The sequence below is a fragment of the Ornithorhynchus anatinus genome, chromosome 7 (assembly GCF_004115215.2).
Source record: "Ornithorhynchus anatinus isolate Pmale09 chromosome 7, mOrnAna1.pri.v4, whole genome shotgun sequence".
Taxonomy (NCBI): Eukaryota; Metazoa; Chordata; class Mammalia; order Monotremata; family Ornithorhynchidae; genus Ornithorhynchus; species Ornithorhynchus anatinus.
In genome coordinates this window covers 68,213,502-68,234,342 of record NC_041734.1, presented here as the reverse complement: position 1 = coordinate 68,234,342, position 20,841 = coordinate 68,213,502, and the positions used below count along the sequence as shown (strand labels likewise).

The window sequence follows — 20,841 nt, the reverse complement described above, 5'->3', positions numbered from 1 at the left end:
CCCCCCACCAGCCTAAGAAAGTTACACTGGATCCCATCAGACTAGAAGTGGCAACTCTCCCTCATCGCCCAAATCTGAGATCTGCAGTCTCGCATTCCCACCAGCCTACAGGACATCTCTACTTGGCTATCCTACCGACTTCTCTCGCTTAACATGTCCAAAAGGCAGAAATCAGGAAAAATGTCCGGGGAAAGAACCGGTTTGGGAAGTGTAAGTGCCAATAGAGGGGGACTGTGGCATCCTCAAAATCCCCCAGCATCTGCCTCCTCCTCTTTCTCCAGTCCTTTCAGGAAGCCATTTGTGACTTCCCTTCATCCACCGAATAAAAGGAACCGTTACCAGGTAAATCGGATGGGTCTTCAGCTTTGTCCACTGGATCTGAAAAGAGGAAAAAGAGGGACGATCGGCTCGTCTCTAGACTGCACGCTCGTTGTGGGCAGGGAAGGAGGCTGGTATATTGTTCTACTGTACTCTCCCAAACGCTTAGTACTGTGCTCTCCACCCAGTCGTCTTGAGCCGTCGAGTCGTTTCCGACCCACAGCGACACCACGGACGCATCTCTCCCAGGACGCCCCGCTCTCCATCTGCAATCGTTCTGGTAGTGGATCCAGAGAGTTTTCTTGGTAAAAATGCGGGAATGGTTTACCACTGTCGCCTTCCGCGGAGTAAACCCGAGTCTCCGCCCTCGACTCTCTCCCGTGCCGCCCGGCACGGGTGAGTCTTGCCTTGTAGCAGGTGGCCTTCCGCTCGCTAGCCACTGGCCAAGCTAGAAATGGAAGGGTAGGCCTCTGCTTGACTCTCCCTCCCGTAGCCGAGACCGGTGGAGCCCCGAAAACCCTCCGGGTGCGACCCTGAGAGGGGCTTCCCCCAAATATCACCGACTGACTGATCATCGGGGACGCCCTCTGGAAAAGTGACCTGCCCGATCGAGGGCAACTGCACTGCATTTGTACTGTATTCTCCCGAGCGTCCGGTACAGGGCTTGGCACACAGTAAGCGCTCAATAAATACGACTGAACGGACGAGGGCACCGGAGCCAGCCTGCCGGTCCCCAGACTCACCCGGATGGAAGCCTTGTTGCAGTAGACCCGCGTGATGGCTAACCAGGTGGGCAGCTCTAACACGTTCTGCAGGACCTCTTCATCCAGCTCCAGGTTGGTCAGCTGACCCTCCCCTTTGAGGGTACTCAAGTTAATTTTGTCCGGGGAGAGGTTCTTCGTGAACCTGAGAAAGAGAAAACCCAGCCGCTGCTGAAGGGAAGTCCCCGGTGTGGCTTGCGGCCCGGACGGCAGACTCCTTAATGGAGTGGAAACTCCTCGTGGGCAGGGATTAGGTCTCCTGCTTCTGAGAAACAGCGTGGCCAAGGAGGAGCAGCCCGGCCTAGCGGCAAGAGCACGGGCTGGGGAGTCGGGGGAGGTGGGTTCTAATCCCCGCTCCGCCGCTGGTCCGCTAGTTGCTTCACGTCTCTGTGCCTCAGTCTCCTCACCTGTAAAATGGGGCTGAAGACTGTGAGCCCTATGGGGGATGGGGACTGTGTCCAACCCGATTACCTTGGATCTATCCCAGCGCTTAGTACAGCGAAGCAGTGTGGCTCGGGGGAAAGAGCCCGGGCTTGGGAGTCAGAGGTCATGGGTTCGAATGCCGGCTCCGCCCCTTGTCAGCTGTGTGACTTTGGGCGAGTCACTTCCCTTCTCTGGGCCTCAGTTACCTCGTCTTTAAAATGGGGATGAAGACTGTGAGCCCCATGAGGAAGGAAAGGAAGGGCCGGGGTCTAGAGGTGTTGTGAAGGTGCGAATCACTGGAAGCCCGTTGTGGTCGGGGAATGCGCCTGCCAACTCTGTCGGATTGTACTCTCCCAAGCGTGTAGTGCAGTGCTCTGCCCGCCGTGCTGAAAAAATGCCCTATTTCACGACAGAATGATCACGTTTGTCCGTTCACCCATTTCGATGTCTGTCTTCCCCCTTCTAGACTGTGAGCCCTTTGTGGGCAGGGATTGTCTCTATCCGTCGCTGAATTGCACTTCCCAAGCGCTTAGTACACTCCTTTGCACACAGGAAGCGCTCAATAAATACAACTGAATGAACGATTGAATGTGGGTCGAGTAATAATAATGGTATTTATTAAGCGCTTACTGTGTGCTGGGCACTGTAATAATAATAATAATAATAATAATAATAATGTTGGTATTTGCTAAGCGCTTACTATGTGCAGAGCACTGTTCTGACCGCTGGGGTAGACACAGGGGAATCAGGTTGTCCCACGTGGGGCTCACAGTCTTCATCCCCATTTTACAGATGAGGCAACTGAGGCACAGAGAAGTGAAGTGACTTGCCCACAGTCACACAGCTGCCAAGCGGTGGAGCCTGGATTCGAAACCATGACCTCTGACTCCCAAGCCCAGGCTCTTTCCACTGAGCCACACGCTATGTGCCAGGTACTGTACTAAGCGCTGATGCACTCCTCCCTCATCCTGGATGGACCAACTCTCTCTCCACTTTCAAAAGAAAGTGAAGCAGCGTGGCTCAGTGGAAAGAGCATGGGCTTTGGAGTCAGGGCTCATGAGTTCGAATCCCAGCTCTGCCACTTGTCGGCTGTGTGACTGTGGGCAAGTCACTTCACTTCTCTGTGCCTCAGTTCCCTCATCTGTAAAATGGGGATTAAGACTGTGAGCCCCACGTGGGACAACCTGATTCCCCTATGTCTACCCCAGCGCTTAGAACAGTGCTCGGCACATAGTAAGCGCTTAACAAATACCAACATTATTAAAAGAAGCAGCATGGCCTAGGAGAAAGCCCGGGCGCCAAAGGACCTGGGTTCCAATCCTGGCTCCGCCACTTGTCTGCTGGGTGACCTGGGGCAAGCCACTTCGCCAATTTGGGCCTCATTTAACTCATCTGTGAAATGGGGATTAAGTCTGTGAGCCCCATATAGGACAGGGACTGTTTCCAAACTGATTCTGTATCTAAAGGAGAAGCAGCGTGGCTCAGTGGAAAGAGCATAGGCTTGGGAGTCAGAGGTCATGGGTTCGAAGCCAGGCTCCACCACTTGGCAGCTGTGTGACTGTGGGCAAGTCACTTCACTTCTCTGTTACCTCATCTGTAAAATGGGGATGAAGACTGTGAGCCCTACGTGGGACAACCCGATGACCCTGTATCTCCCCCAGCGCTTAGAACTGTGCCCTGTACACAGTAAGCGCTTAACAAATACCAACATTATTACGTACCCCAGTGCTTAGTACAGTGTCTGGCACTGGATAAGCGCATAACAAATACCATATAAAAAAGAGTCCACACTTCTCCCAAGAGGCCTCTCCTGACTAGGCCCTCATCAACTCGGGTTCTTAAATGAAGATGGCACCAGCCATTGGGTAAAATTGTGCTTTATGCCCATTGTACAGAAAAATGCCCCGATCCTCGTGCCAAAGAATTCATTCATTCACTCACTCAATCGTATTTATTGAGTGTTTTCTGGGTGCAGGGTTTTATAACCTGAGTTTTCTAGTCCCCGACCTCAGAATAGCCTTTCCTCACTCTAGCAGAATCATTCCTTTCCCCGGGATCCTCACGTCACCCTCGCCCTTTCCCTAACTAGGCCAACCGGGCAAAGGATTGAGAGCGTGAGCCCCATGTGGGACAGAGACCGCGTCCGACCCGATTGATTTGTATCTACCCCAGTGCTTGGCAGAGTGCTCGGCGCATAGTGATCACTTAACAAGTAACATGATTATCACTGGCCGCATTCCCGGCCCAGAATAGATGGGACAAGTTCGCGAACGGAATAGGAATGAGCCCCAGATGGGAGGAGACTGTCAGAGCCACCGAAGTGTCTTGTTTCCGAAAAGGAGAGATGAAGAGCAGAATGAGAAGCAGGGTGGACGAGTGGGCGACCTGTTCGCCCCGCTGCTCAGACTGTGAGCTCCATGCGGGACAGGGACTGGGGCCAACCTAACCAACCCGTACCCTCCCCAGCGCTTAGAACAGCGTTGGACACGTAATGCGTGCTTAACAAACACTGTAAGGAAAAGAAAAAAGAGGCCAGAGTTTCCGACAGCTATCCGTCCGTCGAGTCGAGGGGCTTCTCGGTCTCCGATGTAGGAAGGGTCCTGTTTTAGCCCCCCACATACGTGCCGGGGCGTTTCGCTAGAAGAATAGAAAGAGCAAGAGGCATCTAAACGGTAGGATCCAGATAGGTGAGCAATACAGAATCCCTAGCACGTGGTGGGAGCTCAATCGAACTTAAAACAGCTCTTTCACGGCCAAAGCTGGAGCACCGCTCACTTGTTTCCACGGTATTTGTTAAGCGCTTACCGTGTGCCAAACATTGTTGTAAGTGCTGGGGAGGGGACGAGTTGATTAGGTCGGACACAGTCCCTGTCCCACACGGAGCTCACAGTCGGAGAGGCAGGTTCCCATTTTAAAGTTAATAATAATAATAATAATGTTGGTATTTGTTAAGCGCTTCCTATGTGCCGAGCACTGTTGTAAGCGCTGGGGGAGATACAGGGTCATCAGGTCGTCCCACGTGAGGCTCACAGTTAATCCCCATTTGACAGATGAGGTCACTGAGGCCCAGAGAAGTGACTTGCCCACAGTCACACAGCTGACAACTGGCAGAGCTGGGATTCGAACTCATGACCTCTGACTCCCAAGCCCGTGCTCTTTCCACTGAGCCACGCTGCTTCCCTGTAGAAGCGGGGGGAAACAGCGTGGCTGAGTGGAAAGAGCCCGGGCTTGAGAGTCAGAGGGCGTAGGTTCTCATCCCGGCTCTGCCACTTGTCAGCTGTGTGACCTTGGACAAGTCACTTCACTTCTCTGGGCCTCATTTACCTCATCTGGAAAATGGGAATGAAGAGTGTGAGCCCCCAGATGGGACAACCTGATTATCTTGTATCTACCCCAGCGCTTAGCACAGTGCTGAGAAGCAGCGTGGCTCAGTGGAAAGAGCACGGGCTGAGGAGTCGGAGGTCGTGGGTTCTAATCCCCGCTCTGCCACTTGTCAGCTGTGTGACTTCACTTCAAGTCGCTTCACTTCTCTGGGCCTCAGTTACCTCACCTGGAAAATGGGGATTCAGACTGTGAGTCCCACGTGGGACAACCTGATCACCTTGTATCTACCCAGCGATTAGAACAGTGCTTGGCACATAGTAAGTGTTTAACAAATACCAAAATTATTATTATTATTTCATAGTAAGCGCTTAGCAAATACCATGATTATCATTATTATTTTTATAATGAAACTGAGGCCCGGAGAAGCTAAGTGACTGGCCCAAGGTCACCCAGCAAGCAGCTGGCAGAGCTGAGATTAGAATCCAGGTCTTCTGACTCCCAGGCCCGTGCTCTCTCCGCCCATCCACCCTGCTGCTCATTCTGCTCTTCATCTCTCCTTTTCGGAAACAAGATACTTAAGTGGCTCTAACAGACTCCTCCCATTTGGCGCTCATTCCTATTCCACTGGCGAGCTTGTCCCGTCTATTTTGGGACAGAAATGTGACTGATAATCATCACGGTACTTGTTAAGCGATCACTATGCGCCAAGCACTGCTCTAAGCGCTGGGGTGGATACAAGTCAATCGGGATGGACGCGGTCTCGGCCCCACGTGGGGCTCACACTCTTAATCCCCATTTTACAGACGAGGTAACTGAGGCATGGAGAAGTGATTTACCCAAGGTCACACAGCAGACATGGAGTAGAGCCGGGATTAAAACACAGGCCCATGCCCTATCCGCTACCAACTCTGTTGTAGTGTATCAACCAATCACTCGATAAACGGTATTTATTAAGCGCTTACTATTTGCAGAACACTGGACTGAGCGCTTGGGAGAGTACGATACAAGAGAATCAGGAGATACGTTCCCTCTCCGCGGCGAGCTTACAGTCTAGAATAAGCCTAGGGTTCTCTTCCAAGCACTCTGCACGGAGTAAGCGCTCAATAAATACCACTGATGGACTGCATCCCCCTTTTCCCTCTGCTCCTCCTCCCCTCCCCCGCACCGTCAGCTCTTCCCCCTTCCCCTCGGCACTGTGCACATTTGTATATATTATTATTACCCTATTTATTTTGTTAATGCGGTGTATATCTCCTTGATTCTATTTATCTTGTCTCGTTTTTGTCTTGCTTTGCTGTCTGTCTCCCCCGTTTAGACCGTCAGCCCGTCGTTGGGCAGGGATGGTCTCTATCTGTTGCCGAACTGTCCATTCCAAGCGCACAGTCCAGTGCTCTGCACATAGTAAGCGCTCAATAAATACTACTGAATGAATTGATGCGGCTTTCCGCCTGGCAGAAGGAAGTCATCTGGATAAAACAGCGGCCAGACTAAGGAAGGAAGATTAATTAAGCAGCTTGGGGGAGAGAGCGTTATCCATAACTGGGACCGCTGGGATTGTGGAGAGCTGCGGGGTGGGGGGGGAGGGGAGGTAACACTCCTGGGAAGGCTCCAAACCCTAAAGCGGCAGGAGGCAATACATACTCCAGTCGGTTCCGATTAGACTCTCCGAGGAAACCGAAGGCCTCAAACACAATGGCGCGGCGGACGGAGCACGGACCTGGGAGTCCAAAGGTCACGGGTTCCAATTCCACCTCCGCCATTTGTCTGCTGGGGGACCCTGAGCAAGTCACTTCACTCTCTGTGCCTCGGTTACCTCATTTGGAAAATGGGGATTGAGACCGTGAGCCCCACGTGGGACAGAGACTGTGTCCAACCCAATTTGCTTGTTTCCACCCCACGGTACAGTGCCCGAGGTGGGATGTCTACGTCTGAGTTTCAACGGGGAAGAGAAGCAGCATGGCCCACTAGAAAAAGCACGGCCCTGGGTTCCAATCCTGCCTCGGTCAGTTACCCGCCTTTTTCTTTTTTAATGTAATTTATTAAACGTTTGCTACGGGTCAGGCCCTATACTGAGCGCTTGCGTAGACACAAGTTAATTAGGTTGGACACATATGGGACTCACGGTCTTAATCCCCATCTGACAGATGAGGTAACCGAGGACCAGAGAAGTGAAGTGGCTCGTCCAAGGTCACACAGCAAACGAGTGATGGAACCAGGATGAGAAGCCAGGTCTTTCTGATTCCCAGGGCCGTGCTCTACCCACTAGAGCATGCTGCTTTTCTGCTGTGTGATCTTGGGCAAGTCCCCTCGCTTCCCTGTTTTCTCAGCTGTAAAATGGGGATTAAAACCTGTTTTCCCTCCATGTAGGACAGGGATCGTGTCCATCCTGATTCACTTATATCTACCGCAGAACTTAAAATATTTATCATATAGCAAGCATTTAGCAGGTATTATATTTTATTAGTATTATACCTTAAAAAGCAAGGCAGAAGCCTTTTTTAAAAAAAAACAGACCACTTGACTACCACGAAATTATCATAACCACGATTAACATTCGTTAAGCACTCACAGTGTGCTTTGAAAAAGAGTGTGCTAAGTAATGGGGTTAGTATTACATGAGATTTGCTTCAGAGACAGCCTCTAACCTGGAGAGTCAATGAAAAAAGCAATCAGAACAACAGGCAACTGATAAAAACTCAACAAGTCAAAAATGCCAAGAGTTAAAATTAGGTAAAAGTTCGTCAGGGAGGGCAGATTTCTGGCTTTCTCATCACTTCCGGCCAAAGCCACCCTGAGTAACTTGGCCACGACCTTGGAAATGTTCTAAATCCCGCTCCTGTTCTAAATGTCCTAAATCTCAGGATGACTCGTGGGGAAGGGTCTCCCCGGTGTTCAGAGAGACCCTGGACCTCTGATGCTGCAGGAGGCTTAGTCGACTGGATACAAGATAGATGAGAACAGGAAATATTCCTAAATCATCGTGCAACCAAGCCAGTCCCTTTCTTCTTCTTTTTTTAATAATATTCGTTAAGCGTTTACTGTGTGCTAGGCATTGGACGAAGCACACAGGAAGATACAAGCTAAATGGGTTGGACCCAGTCCCTGTCCCACGTGGGGCTCACAGTCTTCATCCCCATTGCACAGATGAGGGAACTGAGGCACAGAGAAGTGAAAAGACTTGGCCAGGGTCACCCAGCGGACAAGCGGCGGAGCCAGGATGAGAACCCAGGTCCTTCTGACTCGCGGGTCCGTGCGCTTATCTATCCACTGATGTTGCAGCAGGTCTCTCCGTGTGGATACAAGATAGAAGGAGGCAGGAAATATTTCTATTCATCGTGCCACCGAGCCAGCACCTTTCTTTTTTGTTTTATGGTACTTGTTAAGTGCTTACTCTGTGCCGGGCACTGGGATAGATCCCAGCTCTACGCTGATGACACGCAGATCTACATCTCCGCCCCTGTCCTCTTCCCCTCCCTTCCGGCTCGCATCTCCTCCCGCCTCCGGGACGTCTCCACCTGGATGTCGGCCCGCCACCTAAAACTCAACATGAGCGAGACTGAGCTCCTCATCTTCCCTCCCGAACCCGGTCCTCTCCCGGACTTCTCTATCACCGTGGATGGCACGACCATCCTTCCCGTCTCTCGGGCCCGCGACCTCGGTGTCATCCTTGACTCGTCTCTCTCGTTCACCCCGCGCATCCTATCCGTTACCGAGACCTGCCGGTTTCACCTCTACAATATCGCCAAGATCCGCCCTTTCCTCTCCACCCAAACGGCTACCTTACTGCTACGGGCTCTCGTTATTTCCCGGCTAGACTACTGTGTCGGCCTTCTCTCTGACCTCCCTTCCTCCTCTCTCGCCCCGCTCCGGTCTATTCTTCACTCCGCCGCCCGGCTCATCTTCCCGCGGAAACGATCTGGGCATGTCACTCCCCTTCTTAAACGACTCCAGTGGTTGCCTATCGACCTCCGCTCCAAACAGAAACTCCTCACTCTCGGCTTCGAGGCTCTACGTCACCTCGCCCCTTCCTACCTCTCCTCCCTTCTCTCTTTCTCCCGCCCGCCCCGCACGCTCCGCTCCTCCGCCGCCCACCTCCTCGCCGTCCCTCGGTCTCGCCCGTCCCGCCGTCGACCCCCGGGCCGCGTCCTCCCGCGGTCCCGGAACGCCCTCCCTCCTCACCTCCGCCAAACTGATTCTCTTCCCCTCTTCAAAACCCTACTTAAAACTCACCTCCTCCGAGAGGCCTTCCCAGACTGAGCTCCCCTTCTCCCTTTACTCCCTCTACCACCCCCCCTTCACCTCTTCGCAGCTAAACCCTCTTTTGCCCCATTTCCCTCTGCTCCTCCCCCTCTCCATTCCCATCCCCTCAGCACTGTATTCGTCTGCTCAACTGAATATATCTTCATCACCCTATTTATTTTGTTAACGAGATGTACATCGCCTCGATTCTATTTAGTCGCCATCGGTTTTTACGAGACGTTCTTCCCCTCGACTCTATTTATCGCCATCGTTCTCGTCTGTCCGTCTCCCCCGATTAGACCGTGAGCCCGTCGAACGGCAGGGACTGTCTCTATCTGTTGCCGACTTGTTGATTCCAAGTGCTTAGTACAGTGCTCTGCACATAGTAAGCGCTCAATAAATACTATTGAATGAATGAATGAAAGTTTGGACACAGTCCATGTCCCACGTGGGGCTCACAGTCTTCATCCCCATTGTACAGATGAGGGAACTGAGGCACAGAGAAGTGAAGTGACTCAGCCAAGATCATCCAGCGGAAAAGCGGCGGAGCCGGGATGAGAACCCAGGTCCTTCTGACTCTCGGGCCCGGGCTCTCTCTACCAGGCCACGCTCACATCCTGGACCTCTGGTCCTCCAGGGCCAAGCGGAACTTCGGCCGGGCTCTCTCCGTGAGTTTGCCTCCCACGTGCTGAGAGGGACCGACTGCTCATCTCGGTAGCTGCTCACGTAAACTTTGGGGGAACGAAATCTCAAAGAGGAACTTCCATTTCTCTGAAAGAGAAGGAAATAGGGATGCCCAGCTAGTATAATGAGGAACCGATTCTGGACCGTCGAGGATCACGGATCAGCAGTGCTTTGGGCCTGCTCTAACCTAGAGAGAAATACCCCCTTTGGTCTCAGACTGGAAGCTCGTTGTTCTGTTATGCTGTAGTCTCCCCGGTGCTTAGTACGGTGCTCTGCACACAGTAAGCGCTCAGTAAATACCATTGATTGAGGGGTCGTGCATCAACACAGCCAACACACTGTTAATTTGCAAATTTCAACCCTGCCACGATATTGCTTGGAATCAAAATTAGTTTGCCTCAATATGAACAAAACCAAACCCAAACAGAGAAGTATTTTGCAAGCCTCTTGCCAAGAAAGGCTGGGGGCAGAAAAAGTGATATACTTGGAGAAATAAATCACCAACTTTTCCACATCCTGCCTCAAAATGATTCTCAATCTATCCATACTTGCAAAGATGAGATGAGGAGCAGCGTGGCTCAGTGGAAAGAGCTCAGGCTTGGGAGTCAGAGATCATGGGTTTGAATCCCGGCTCTGCCACTTGTCAGCTGTGTGACCTTGGGCAAGTCATTTCACTTCTCTGTGCCTCAATTCCCTCAGCTGGAAAATGGGGATGAAGACTGGGAGCCTCACGTGGGACAACCTGATTACCCTGTATCTCCCCCAGCGCTTAGAACAGTGCTCTGCACAGAGTAAGCGCTTAACAAATACCAACATTATTATTATTATTTCTACTTGCAGTGATGAAATCGACCTCTCCAAATCTACTTCTCCCTTACTCTTCAGTCTCGCACTACCACCTGACTTCAGGCCATCTCTAGTTGGGTGACCCGCTGGCACCTCACCTTTAACGCATCCAAGACACAACTCCTTACCTTCCCATCCAAACCCTCTCCTCCCCGCTGTTTTTCCCATCACTGTAGAAAACATCACCTTCCTCCCCGTCTCGCAAAGCCCGTAATGTTGGCCTTGTCCTCGACTCATCTCATTCAACCCCCGCATTCAATCTGCCACCAAATTCTGTCAGTTCAGCCTTCACGGCCTAACTAAAAGTCTGTCCTTTCCTCTCCATCCAGACCTCTGCCACGTTAAATCCAAGCACTTATCCTAACCCACCTTGATTATTGCATCAGCCTCCTCGCTGACCTTCCTGCCTCCTGCCTCCCCCCCCCACCCTTTTTTTATGGTATTTGTTAAGCGCTTATTCTGTGCCAGGCACTGGTACTAAATGCCAGGGTAAATACAAGCTAATCGGTTTGGACACATCTCTCTCCCATCCGTACTTCACTCTGCTGCCGGGATCGATTTTCTTAAAAAACCATTCCAGTGCATGTTCCCCACTCCTCAAGAACCTCCGATGGTTGCCCATCCACCTCCGCATCAAAAAGAAACTCCTCACCCTCAGCTGGGGGGGAGCACTCAATCAGCTTGCCTCATTTCTACCTTATCTCCCCGATTTCCTACTACAACTTAGCCCCCTCACTTTGCTCCTCTAACGATGACGATTTGGGTATTTGTTAAGCGCTTACTATGGGCCAAGCACTGTTCTAAGCGCTGGGGTAGATACACGGCGATCAGGTTGCCCCACGTGGGGCTTGTGGTCTTCATTCCCATTTCACAGACGAGGTAACTGAGGCGAAGAGAGGTTAAGTGACTTGCCCACAGTCTCGCGGCTGATAAGCGGCGGAGCCGGGATTAGAACCCACGACCTCTGACTCCCAAGCCCGGGCTCTTTCCACTAAGCCCCGCTGCTTCTTTAACGCCAAACTACTCACTGTTCCTCACCTTTCTGGCTGCCGAACCCTCACCCGCATCCTCCCTCTGGCCGGGAACTCCCTCCTCCGAGATACGGAAGACCACCATCTCCCCACCTTCAAAACCTTAGTAAAATCACATCTCCTTCAAGAGGCTTTCCCTGTCTAAGACCTCATTTTCCCTCCACTCCTTCTCCCTTCCGCGTCACCTATGGCTTAAAATCTGTATTCTTTAAGCGCTCGACATTCACTCTGCCTTCAGCCCTCCATCATTTATATACATACCAACAATTTATTTGAATGGCTTAATCCCCTTCTAAGCTTGTTGTGGGCCAGGAACCTATCAACCCACTCAGTCGTACTCTCCCAAGCGCTTAGTACATAGTAAGCGCTCAATAAATTCTCTGATTTACTGATGAATTGATTGATTGATGGGTGAAATCGACGGCACCGGACTCTTCGATGAACTGCTTGATTGATGGGTGAAATCGATGGCACCAGACTCTGCCGCAATGCTCATTCTCGAATTGATGGAAATTTTTTGTGAGTAAGAGAGGCATTCGCTCATTCCTCACGTAACGTGATAACATCGAGCCCGGTTGGACTTGGTCCTCCTGTAATTCCTGACTGAAAGTGATCTTCGGAAGTTCTTAACTTAAAAGAAGGGCACAGATCCACAGACAAGAGTTAAATCGATCGGGGAATGCAGACGAAAAACCAGAAAGACCTTCTTACAGGCCCATGTGATAAATTCATGTGATACATCTGATCCTGAAAGGGAACTTCCTCAGTGAACTCTCGGTGGTTTTTTGGGTTATTTTTTTTTTGCGGTACTTGTTAAGCGCTTACTATGTACCAAGAACTGTACTAGATGCCGGAGTAGATACAAGATCATCAGGTTGGACACGGTCTCCGAATCACGTAAGGCTCACAGTCTAAGATGGAGGGAGGAGGACTTAATCCCCGTTTTACAGATGAGGTAACGGAGACACAGAGAAGTGAAGTGACTTGTCCAAGGTCACACAGCAGGCAAAATGGGGAAAGAGTGTGGTCTTGGGAGTCAGAGGGCCTGGATTCGAATCCCAGCTGGGCCAAATGCTTGCTGTGTGACCTCGGGCAAGTCACGTAACTTCTCTGGGCCTCGGTTCTCCAGTTCTCTCTCCTCCTCGGGCTGTGAGCCCCATGCGGGACAGGGACCGTGTCCAACCCAACATACCTGTGTCTACCTCAGCGTTTAGAACAGTGTTTGACACATAAAAAGCGCTTAATCTCCCCCGTCTAGACTGTGAGCACATTGTTGGGCAGGGATTGTCTCTGTTGCCAAATTGTACATTCCAAGCGCTTAGTACAGTCCTCTCTACACGGTAAGTGCTCAACAAATACGACTGAATGAACAAATACCGGAAAATAAATAAAAATTAAAAAGTCAAATACAGATGAGCGATCTATCATATTCAGAGAGGATTCATAACTGGGCAGCCAACTTCCATTTCATCGGATGTACGATGGTCACGTCTGCTAGTGGTGTATAAATCAGTGGTATTTGCTGAGCGCCTGGGTGCAGAGCACCGCACTAAATTCATTCATTCACGCTTGGCAGAGTACAATGTAACAGAATGGCTACACGCTTCCTGCCGTCAAGGGGCTGACAGGTGAAAGAGGAAGACAGACTTCAATAAATAAATTACGGATACGTAAATAAGTGCCGTGGGGCGGAGGGTGGGATGAACATCATATGCTCCCCGTGACTCTGCCTGGCGATTCGATAACATCTCCCGCTCTCTTTTAACTTTCCCTTCTCCCCCCACCCACGTCGTGCCTTTTGACGCCTATTTCCGTATTTCCCCAGGGGTCCTGGGCGAGTCCCCACCTCTCATTTCTACGCAGGCGCCCGGAGACAGTGGCAAAAGGAGAAGGCGTGGTAAAAAGCGAAAGCCACCTGTTATTAATTTAAAGCAGGGTAGAAATTTCGAAGTCGATCTCTCGTCACTTGAAACGCCTTATGTTCGGGAGGGTCTGGAACTATTTCTGGGGCCCAACAGACATAATTACGCTAAGGAAATTCATGAACTCCTCTAGACTGGAAGCTCCATAAGGGCAGGGAATGTGTCCGCTAATTCCGTCATATTATACCTTCCCAACCGCTTAGTACAGTGCTCTGCACATAGTAAGCGCTCAATCATTACCGTTGACTGATTGACTGATTCTCACCACTGAATGCCCCATCAACTGCTGGACGTATTTTGGTTTTCAATAATTCCCTCAGCTCTCGCAAACAAAAGCCTGGATTTTTAGATGCAAATCTTTGAGGAGGCTCAGCTCTGCAGTTGGAAATCTGGGCCATTTTCTCCTCTGGTCAGGCCGTGGTTTCCCCTTTCCTGCATTTTCTGGTGGAAAAGACCTTTGGATCTTAACTTTGCCGGCCCTTGTGGAGGCAGGGCTTCCCATTAACTCTCGGTCAATCAATCGATGCTATTTATTGAGCGCTGTGTGCAAAGCACTGTACTCAGCCCTTGGGGGAGTGCCATATAAAAGAGTTGGTAGACACGTTCCCTGCACGTAATAAGCTTACAGTCTAGAAGGGGAGATGGACACAAGCGCTTAGTAAAGTGCTCTGCACATAGTAAGCGCTCAATAAATACTATTGAATGAATAATCATTATCAGAGACCTTTTGGGTCGATAATTTTAATTTCTAGGCAGTGAGTTGGAGGCTAAACTCCTTGCGGGCAGGGAATGGGTCTGCTAATTCTGTTGTATTGTACTCTCCCAAGAGCTCTCCAGTGCTCTCCACATAGAAAGTGCTCAATTAATAGCACTGATCGACTGATTGATTGAAATTCATTAAAAAGCAGCACGGCCTAGTGAGTGGAAAGAGCACGGGAGTCAAGGGACCTGGGTTCTAATCCTGGCTCTGCCACACATCTGCTGCGTGACCTTGGGCAAACCACTTTTCTGTGCCTCAGTTCCCTCACCTGTAAAATGGGGATGAAGACTGTGAGCCCCACGTGGGACAACCTCATTACCTTGTATCTACCCCAGCGCTTAGAACAGTGCTTGCCGCATAGTAAGATCTTAACAAATACCATCAATATTATTAATTTCTCTGTGCCTCAGTTCCCTCATCTGTAAAATGGGGATTAAGACTGTGAGCCCCACGTGGGACTGGGACTAGGTCCAACTTGATTGACTTGTATCTACCCCAGCACTTAGAACAGTGTTTGTCCCATTGTAACTGCTTAAGGAGTACAATAATAGTAATCAAAATTATAATAATAACAACAACATTATGAAAGAGAGACTCAAGGGGAACCACCTCTGGAGAAGGAAATAGGGTGACCGCTCTTATGCTCCTCAAAATTTTGTGGCAGGTTCTCCCTGTTGTTAGGATTTCCCCGTTCTAGACTGTAAGCTCGTTGTGGGCAGGGAATGTGTCTATTTATTGTTATATTGGACTCTCCCAAGCGCTTAGTGCAGTGCTTTGCACCCGGTAAGCGCTCAATAAATACGACTGAATGAAGGAACTAAGCCTGGTGCCTCAGACTTTGGCATATTACTTTCACCCTGCACTGCAGAGTGCAAAGGGACACTTGGAAGTTTGCTTAAAATGCCTTTCTATTAAACATAAAATGAAGTGGCATTTACGCCAGTCAGCCTCTCCGATAATTGTGATGAATCGCTTTGAGAAACAGAGATCGTTTCCAAAGTACTGAAAGAAAAGAGTCGCTCAATCTTTGGTGTCAGGATTGCTGGGGCCCGGCCAATGGGATCTTAAAATTCCAGAGCAGAGTAAATGACCTTATTCGGGGATGTACGGAAGGAAACCCATCAGAATCGACAGCGAACGACTTTTGCTTTACGGCCAGAAATCCCAACTCCACAGCACTCGATAACAGTAAGCATCGTAATCATAAGATTTGAAAGTGGGTATCAAATCCAGCGCTTAGAACAGTGCCCGGCACGTAGTAAGCGCTCGGCAAATACCATTTAAAAAAAAAAAGAATCATCTCACCCAGACACCATCATCCTCTTGATTTTAAAAACTGCAATATGAGCTTGGAATTGAAACATTTGTACCTAACACTTTCAAATTTACAGGCAACAAGGATGAGAACCAAAATCTGGAAGTATCAAAAACGCTAAACTAGCCAATTTAGTTTTCTACTCGAGAGACTTAGAATCTCACTAATATAAATAATTCGGAGTCCAATTACATAAAGCTACCCCACGAGAACAATTCTTGGTAACGCGCGCTAAATGTCAAAGGGGTTTTAATATATGGTTTTACTTTAACCGGAAAAGTTCGAAATTTAGGAAATAATAAGATTTCAAAAACTGAGAGACTGGAAAACGAGAAAGGCCCTGGCTTTAGGTCTCACCCATTTAAGGCAATCTGAAAGCCTCCAACCCTTGATCCAATTATGTTTTTTTTTAATTATCGCTTGCAGACAATACACGGCCTCTGTCTGTGTCTCTCTCATTCTGGTTCTCATTCCCTACCTGCCTCCGATTAAATGACAGACTTAGTTAGACATTCAGCCATTGGCATTATCCAGACTGCAAAGCCCCACCACGTTCTCCAATTCTGTGGGACAAATTTTGTCCCGGCCTGGTTTACCAATCAATGGTATCTGATGAGCACTTACTCTGTGCAGAGCTCTGTACTAAACGCTTGGGAGAGGACAATACAAGAGTTGGAAGACCCATTCCCCGCACGCGACGAGTTTCCGGTTTAAAGACGTGCTTACAGTCTGGTTCTTGAATTGTTCGCCCGCTTTCCTCAGCCCTGCTTTTCTATCCCATTCCAATAGTTGTTTCCCCATTCCTTACACCTAAAAAGATAATCCAGATAAATGCACGGGGTAGACAGGTTGGCTTTAATGTAGGTATTAAAATGGGGATTTAATACCTGTTCTCTCCTTCCTACTCAGGCTGTGAGCCTCACGTGGGACAGGGCCTGGGTCTGACCCGATTAACCAGCATTAACCCCAGAACCTTGAACAGCGCATGACGTAACACTTAACAAATACCATAATTATTATTATTTTATGGTTCGAAAGATGACATCCAAACGTTTTTAGATGAAAATCTACAAAATGAACTCACGCGCTGACCAGGATCGTTGGCCCTGAATGGAACCCTCTCAACACCCTACCTCATCACCGCCACAACCAGGAACGAGGGAGAGGGGGCTTTATTTTATTTCTTCCTTATGATATAAATTACGTGCTTGCTATGGACCAGGCACAGTACTAAGTGCTGGGCTAAATATGAGCCGATCAGGTCGGGCTCTCACCTTTATTGAGCACTTACTATGTGCAGAGCACGTACTAAGCGCTTGGGAGAGCACTATGTGGAAGTAGCATGGCCTAATTCATTCAATCGTATCTACTGAGCGCTTACTGTGTGCAGAGCACTGCACTAAGCGCTTGGAAAGTACAGTTGAGCAGCGGATAGAGACCATCCCTGCCCAACAACGGGCTCTCGGCCTAGAAGGGGGGAGACGGGCTTCAAAACAAGTAAACGGGCATCAGTAGCATCGATATAAATAAACAGAATTATAGATCTATAAACATCATTAGTAAAATAAATAGAATAATAAACATGTACATATATACACAAGTGCTGTGGGTCGGGGAGGGAAGGAGCACGGGCCTGGAAGCCAGAGGACCTGGGTTCTAATCTCGGCTCCGCCACTGGTCTGCCGTGTATGACCTAGGGCAAGTCACTTCACTTCTCTGGGCTTCAGTTTCCTCATCTGTAAAGTGGGGATTAAAAACCCCACTCCCGCCTACATCGTGTGGTTGGGGACTGGGACCGACCTGTTTATCCTACCTCCACCCCAGCGTCTAGAACAGTGCTTGACACATAATACGCGCTTAACAAGTACCATTATTATTTTTACTACAATATAGCAAAGTTGGTAGACACATTCCCCCGAGGTCCAACCATTGTCTAACGAAGGACTGCAAAAAAACCCCAACAAGCACAGGACTTGGCCAGCTCTTTTCATAAGCTTGAAAATTGTTCAGCTGCCCCCTGTTCCATAAAACCCACCTCCCAACAGCCCCTGGCACCAGGATAACTGGGAGGAGAGCAGCAACAGGGGCAAGGAGACTAGGAGAAGAGTGGGAATGATGCAACAAAAAAGCCAGAGACTCTGGGAGTCGGCCTAAAGGATAAACCTGTGGGACAAGGAGTCTACCGGGCAGCGGTTGTTCCCAGCTTGATGCTTGGAAGCAGTGGGTCCTAGCGCAAAGAGCACAGGCCTGAGAGCCAAAAGAAATGGGTTCCGATCCCACCAGGCCGCCGTTGTTGGGGAGGAGGCATCGGCCTCAGAGGTGTCAAATATTTGAAAAGAAGGGTGGGAGGAGACCAGGATCCAAAGAGCGAAGAAAGTAGAGGTCTGTAGGGGAGGGGGGAGTCGGAGGGAGAGAAATCTAAGGCCAAGGGGGTAACAGACGCGGGGACAATACCTGAAGGGGGTTGAGGTGGAGCTGGAACCTGAGAGGGCGAGGCTGAGGATTGAGGGAGGTGAGAAAGGAGGCTGGGGCCCGAGGGAGGGTGATTCATTCATTCAATCCTATTTACTAAGCGCTTATCGTGGGCAGAGCACTGTTGTGAGCTCTTGGGAGAGGACAATGCAACCATAGACAGTCACGGGCCCTGCCCAGGAAGAGCTGATGTGAGGCGACTGGAGCCTATGGGGCAGACAGGTGACGAGGTGGGAGTTGTAGCACAAGCAATGAAGGGGAACCCTGGGCCCTGAGGGGCAGTGGATGGGGGAGACTGGGCACCGGGCAATGGCAGAGAGGGGAGACCGGGGCCCAAAGGGCAATGAAGTGGATCCCCGTGGCCCGAGTGGCAACCGAGGGGGGAGTCCAGGCCCCGAGGGACCGTGAAGGAGGTCTCTGAGGCCTGAGGGGTGGAGAAGAGGGGAGGCCGGGCTCCGGGGGGCCGTGAAGGGAGTCTCTGAGGCATGAAGAGGTGCTTTAAGGGTGCTCCGGGGCCCGAGGGGAGGCAAAAGGGGAAGGACGGGTTCTGAGGGGCGTCGAAAGGGACCGGCGAAGGGGTGAGCCGGGCCTCGAGGGGCGACCGGGACCTGGGGGGTAGTGAAGGGGGGAGGCCGGGGCAAGAGGAGATCAGAAGGCGTCCCTGGGACCCGGGGGGCGGCAGAAGGGGAAGGCCGGGCCTTGGTTGGGGGGGTGGGGGCGGCGCAGGGGTGGCCAGGCCCTGAGGGCAGCAAAGCAGGGAGGCCTAAGGGGAAGGCCGGGCTCGGGGGACGGTGGCGGAGAGGGCAAGGGTGGCCGGGACCCAAGGGGCAGCAAAGGGAGAGGCCAGGCTTTGGGGGACAGTACAGAGGGGGGCCGGGGACTGGAGGATGGCGAAGCGGGGAGGCTGGGACCTGGGGGATGGCAAAGCGTGGAGGCTGGGGGCTGAGGGGCAGGGAAGGAGAGGAGGTCAGGACCTGGGGGACGGTCAAGAGGGGAGGCTGGGGGCTGGCGAAGGGGAGGAGGTCAGGACCTGGGAGACGGTAAAGCGGGGAGGGCTGGGGCCTGGGGGATGGCAAAGCGGGGAGGCTGGGGGCTGAGGGGCAGGGAAGGAGAGGACGGCAGGACACGGGGGACGGTCAAGAGGGGAGGCTGGGGGCTGAGGGCTGGCAAAGCGGGGAGGCTGAGGGCTGGGGGGCAGGGAAGGGGAGGAGGTGAGGACATGGGGGACGGTAAAGAGGGGAGGCTGGGGGCTGAGGGGCAGGGAAGGAGGGATGCCAGGACCTGGTGGGTGATGAGGCAGGAGAGGTGGGGGAGACCGGAGTCCGAAGTCCGAGGACCAGGGAAGTGGGGGAGAACGGGACTGGGAAAGCAGAGGAGAGAGGGAGGGTGCAGAGGAGGGAGGGAGGGGAAGCACCCTGGGGGCAGAGGGCAGAGGAGGGGGGAAGGACCCTGAGGTCAGAGGACAGGGGAGGGGGGAAGGACCCTGAGGTCAGAGGACAGGGGAGGGGGGAAGGATCCCGGGGGCAGAGGGCAGGGGAGGGGGGGAAGGACCCCGGGGTCAGAAGACGGGGAGGGGGGAAGGACCCCGAGGTCAGAGGACAGAGGAGGGGGGAAGGACCCTGGGGGCAGAGGACGGGGAGCGGGGAAGGACCCTGGGGGCAGAGGACAGGGGAGGGGGGGAGGACCCTGGGGTCGGAGGACGGGGGGGGATGGGAAGGGGGAGGCCAGGGGTCTCCGGGCCGGTGAGAGGTTGGAGTGTTGGGGATCTGCGGGTGTCAGGGGTGTTGGGGTCGGGGATGTTGGGGTCTGGGGTGTTGAGGGTCTGGGGGTCGGGATGTTGGGGTCTGGGGGTGTCAGGGGTGTCGGGGGTCTGGGGGTCGGGGATGTTGGGGTCTGGGGGTGTTGAGGGTCTGGGGGTCGAGGATGTTGGGGGTCTGCGGGGGTTGGGGTGTTGGGGGTCTGGGCAGGGGCCGGGAAAGGAGGCGGCCGAGCGCGGGGCGGAGGGGAGGGAAGGGGGGGGGAGGCCCGAGGCCTCAACGGCAACAGCCAAGTCAGCGCGAGGGTGGGGGGTCGGGGGGTCGGGGGGTCGGGGGGTCGGGGGTGGGGGGTGCGGGCCCCGCGCTCTCACCGGGACAAGTGCTTGAGGATCTGCTTCTTGATGAGGCCGGCCATGCCCGCTCCGGGCTTGGAGGCGGGGCGCCTGCAGAAGATCCGCCTGTGCCCCTGCCCCCCTGCTCTCCTGCCCCTCTGCCCCCCTGCCCCCCTGCCCCCCTGCCCCCCGGCCCGGCCGCTGCTCCTGGGCCCGGCTGCGGCTCCGGCTCCGCAATCCGGGCTCCGGGCTCCGGGCTGCGGGCTCCGGCTCCGGCTCCGGCTCCGGCTCCGGGTCTTGTCCCCGCCCCCTTGGCTCCCGGTCCTCCACGATCCCAGCCACCCTTGCGGCGGCCGCTGAGCGAGGCGCGGGACGAGGCCCCTCCGCCCCATCGAGGCGCCTGCGCGCCGGCGCCCCCCGGCGGCCGCCCGGAGAAGCGCGGGAGGCGGGCCGGTCGACCCACCGCGCCTGCGCGCCGGCGCCCCCTGCTGGCTCGGCCAGCGGCCCCCACCCCATTCATTCCCTCCTAGTGATTGAGCGCCGATTGGGGGCAGGGCACTGTACTAAGCGCTGGGAAAGTATGACCCGCCATCACATAATAACGTTAGTATTTGTTAAGCGCTTACTATGTGCAGAGCACTGTTCTAAGCGCTGCGG

General features: G+C 52.6%; 1 protein-coding gene across 2 annotated transcripts in view; it reads right to left on the bottom strand.

The window, feature by feature from the left end:
* UHRF1BP1 (UHRF1 binding protein 1) overlaps positions 1-20,335 on the bottom strand; it is a 57,729-nt gene extending 37,394 nt beyond the window's left edge. For both annotated transcript variants that reach the window (XR_005660160.1, XM_029068737.2), the window contains exons 1-3: positions 20,224-20,335; positions 1,062-1,224; positions 340-378 (exon numbers count right to left, since the gene is read on the bottom strand). Coding sequence is in view for 1 of the 2 variants with exons in the window: in XM_029068737.2 (XP_028924570.1) it covers positions 340-378; positions 1,062-1,224; positions 20,224-20,267 (246 nt within the window). In the remaining variant the exon portion in view is untranslated. The remainder of the gene's footprint in view (positions 1-339; positions 379-1,061; positions 1,225-20,223) is intronic.
* Positions 20,336-20,841: the final 506 nt, after the last annotated feature.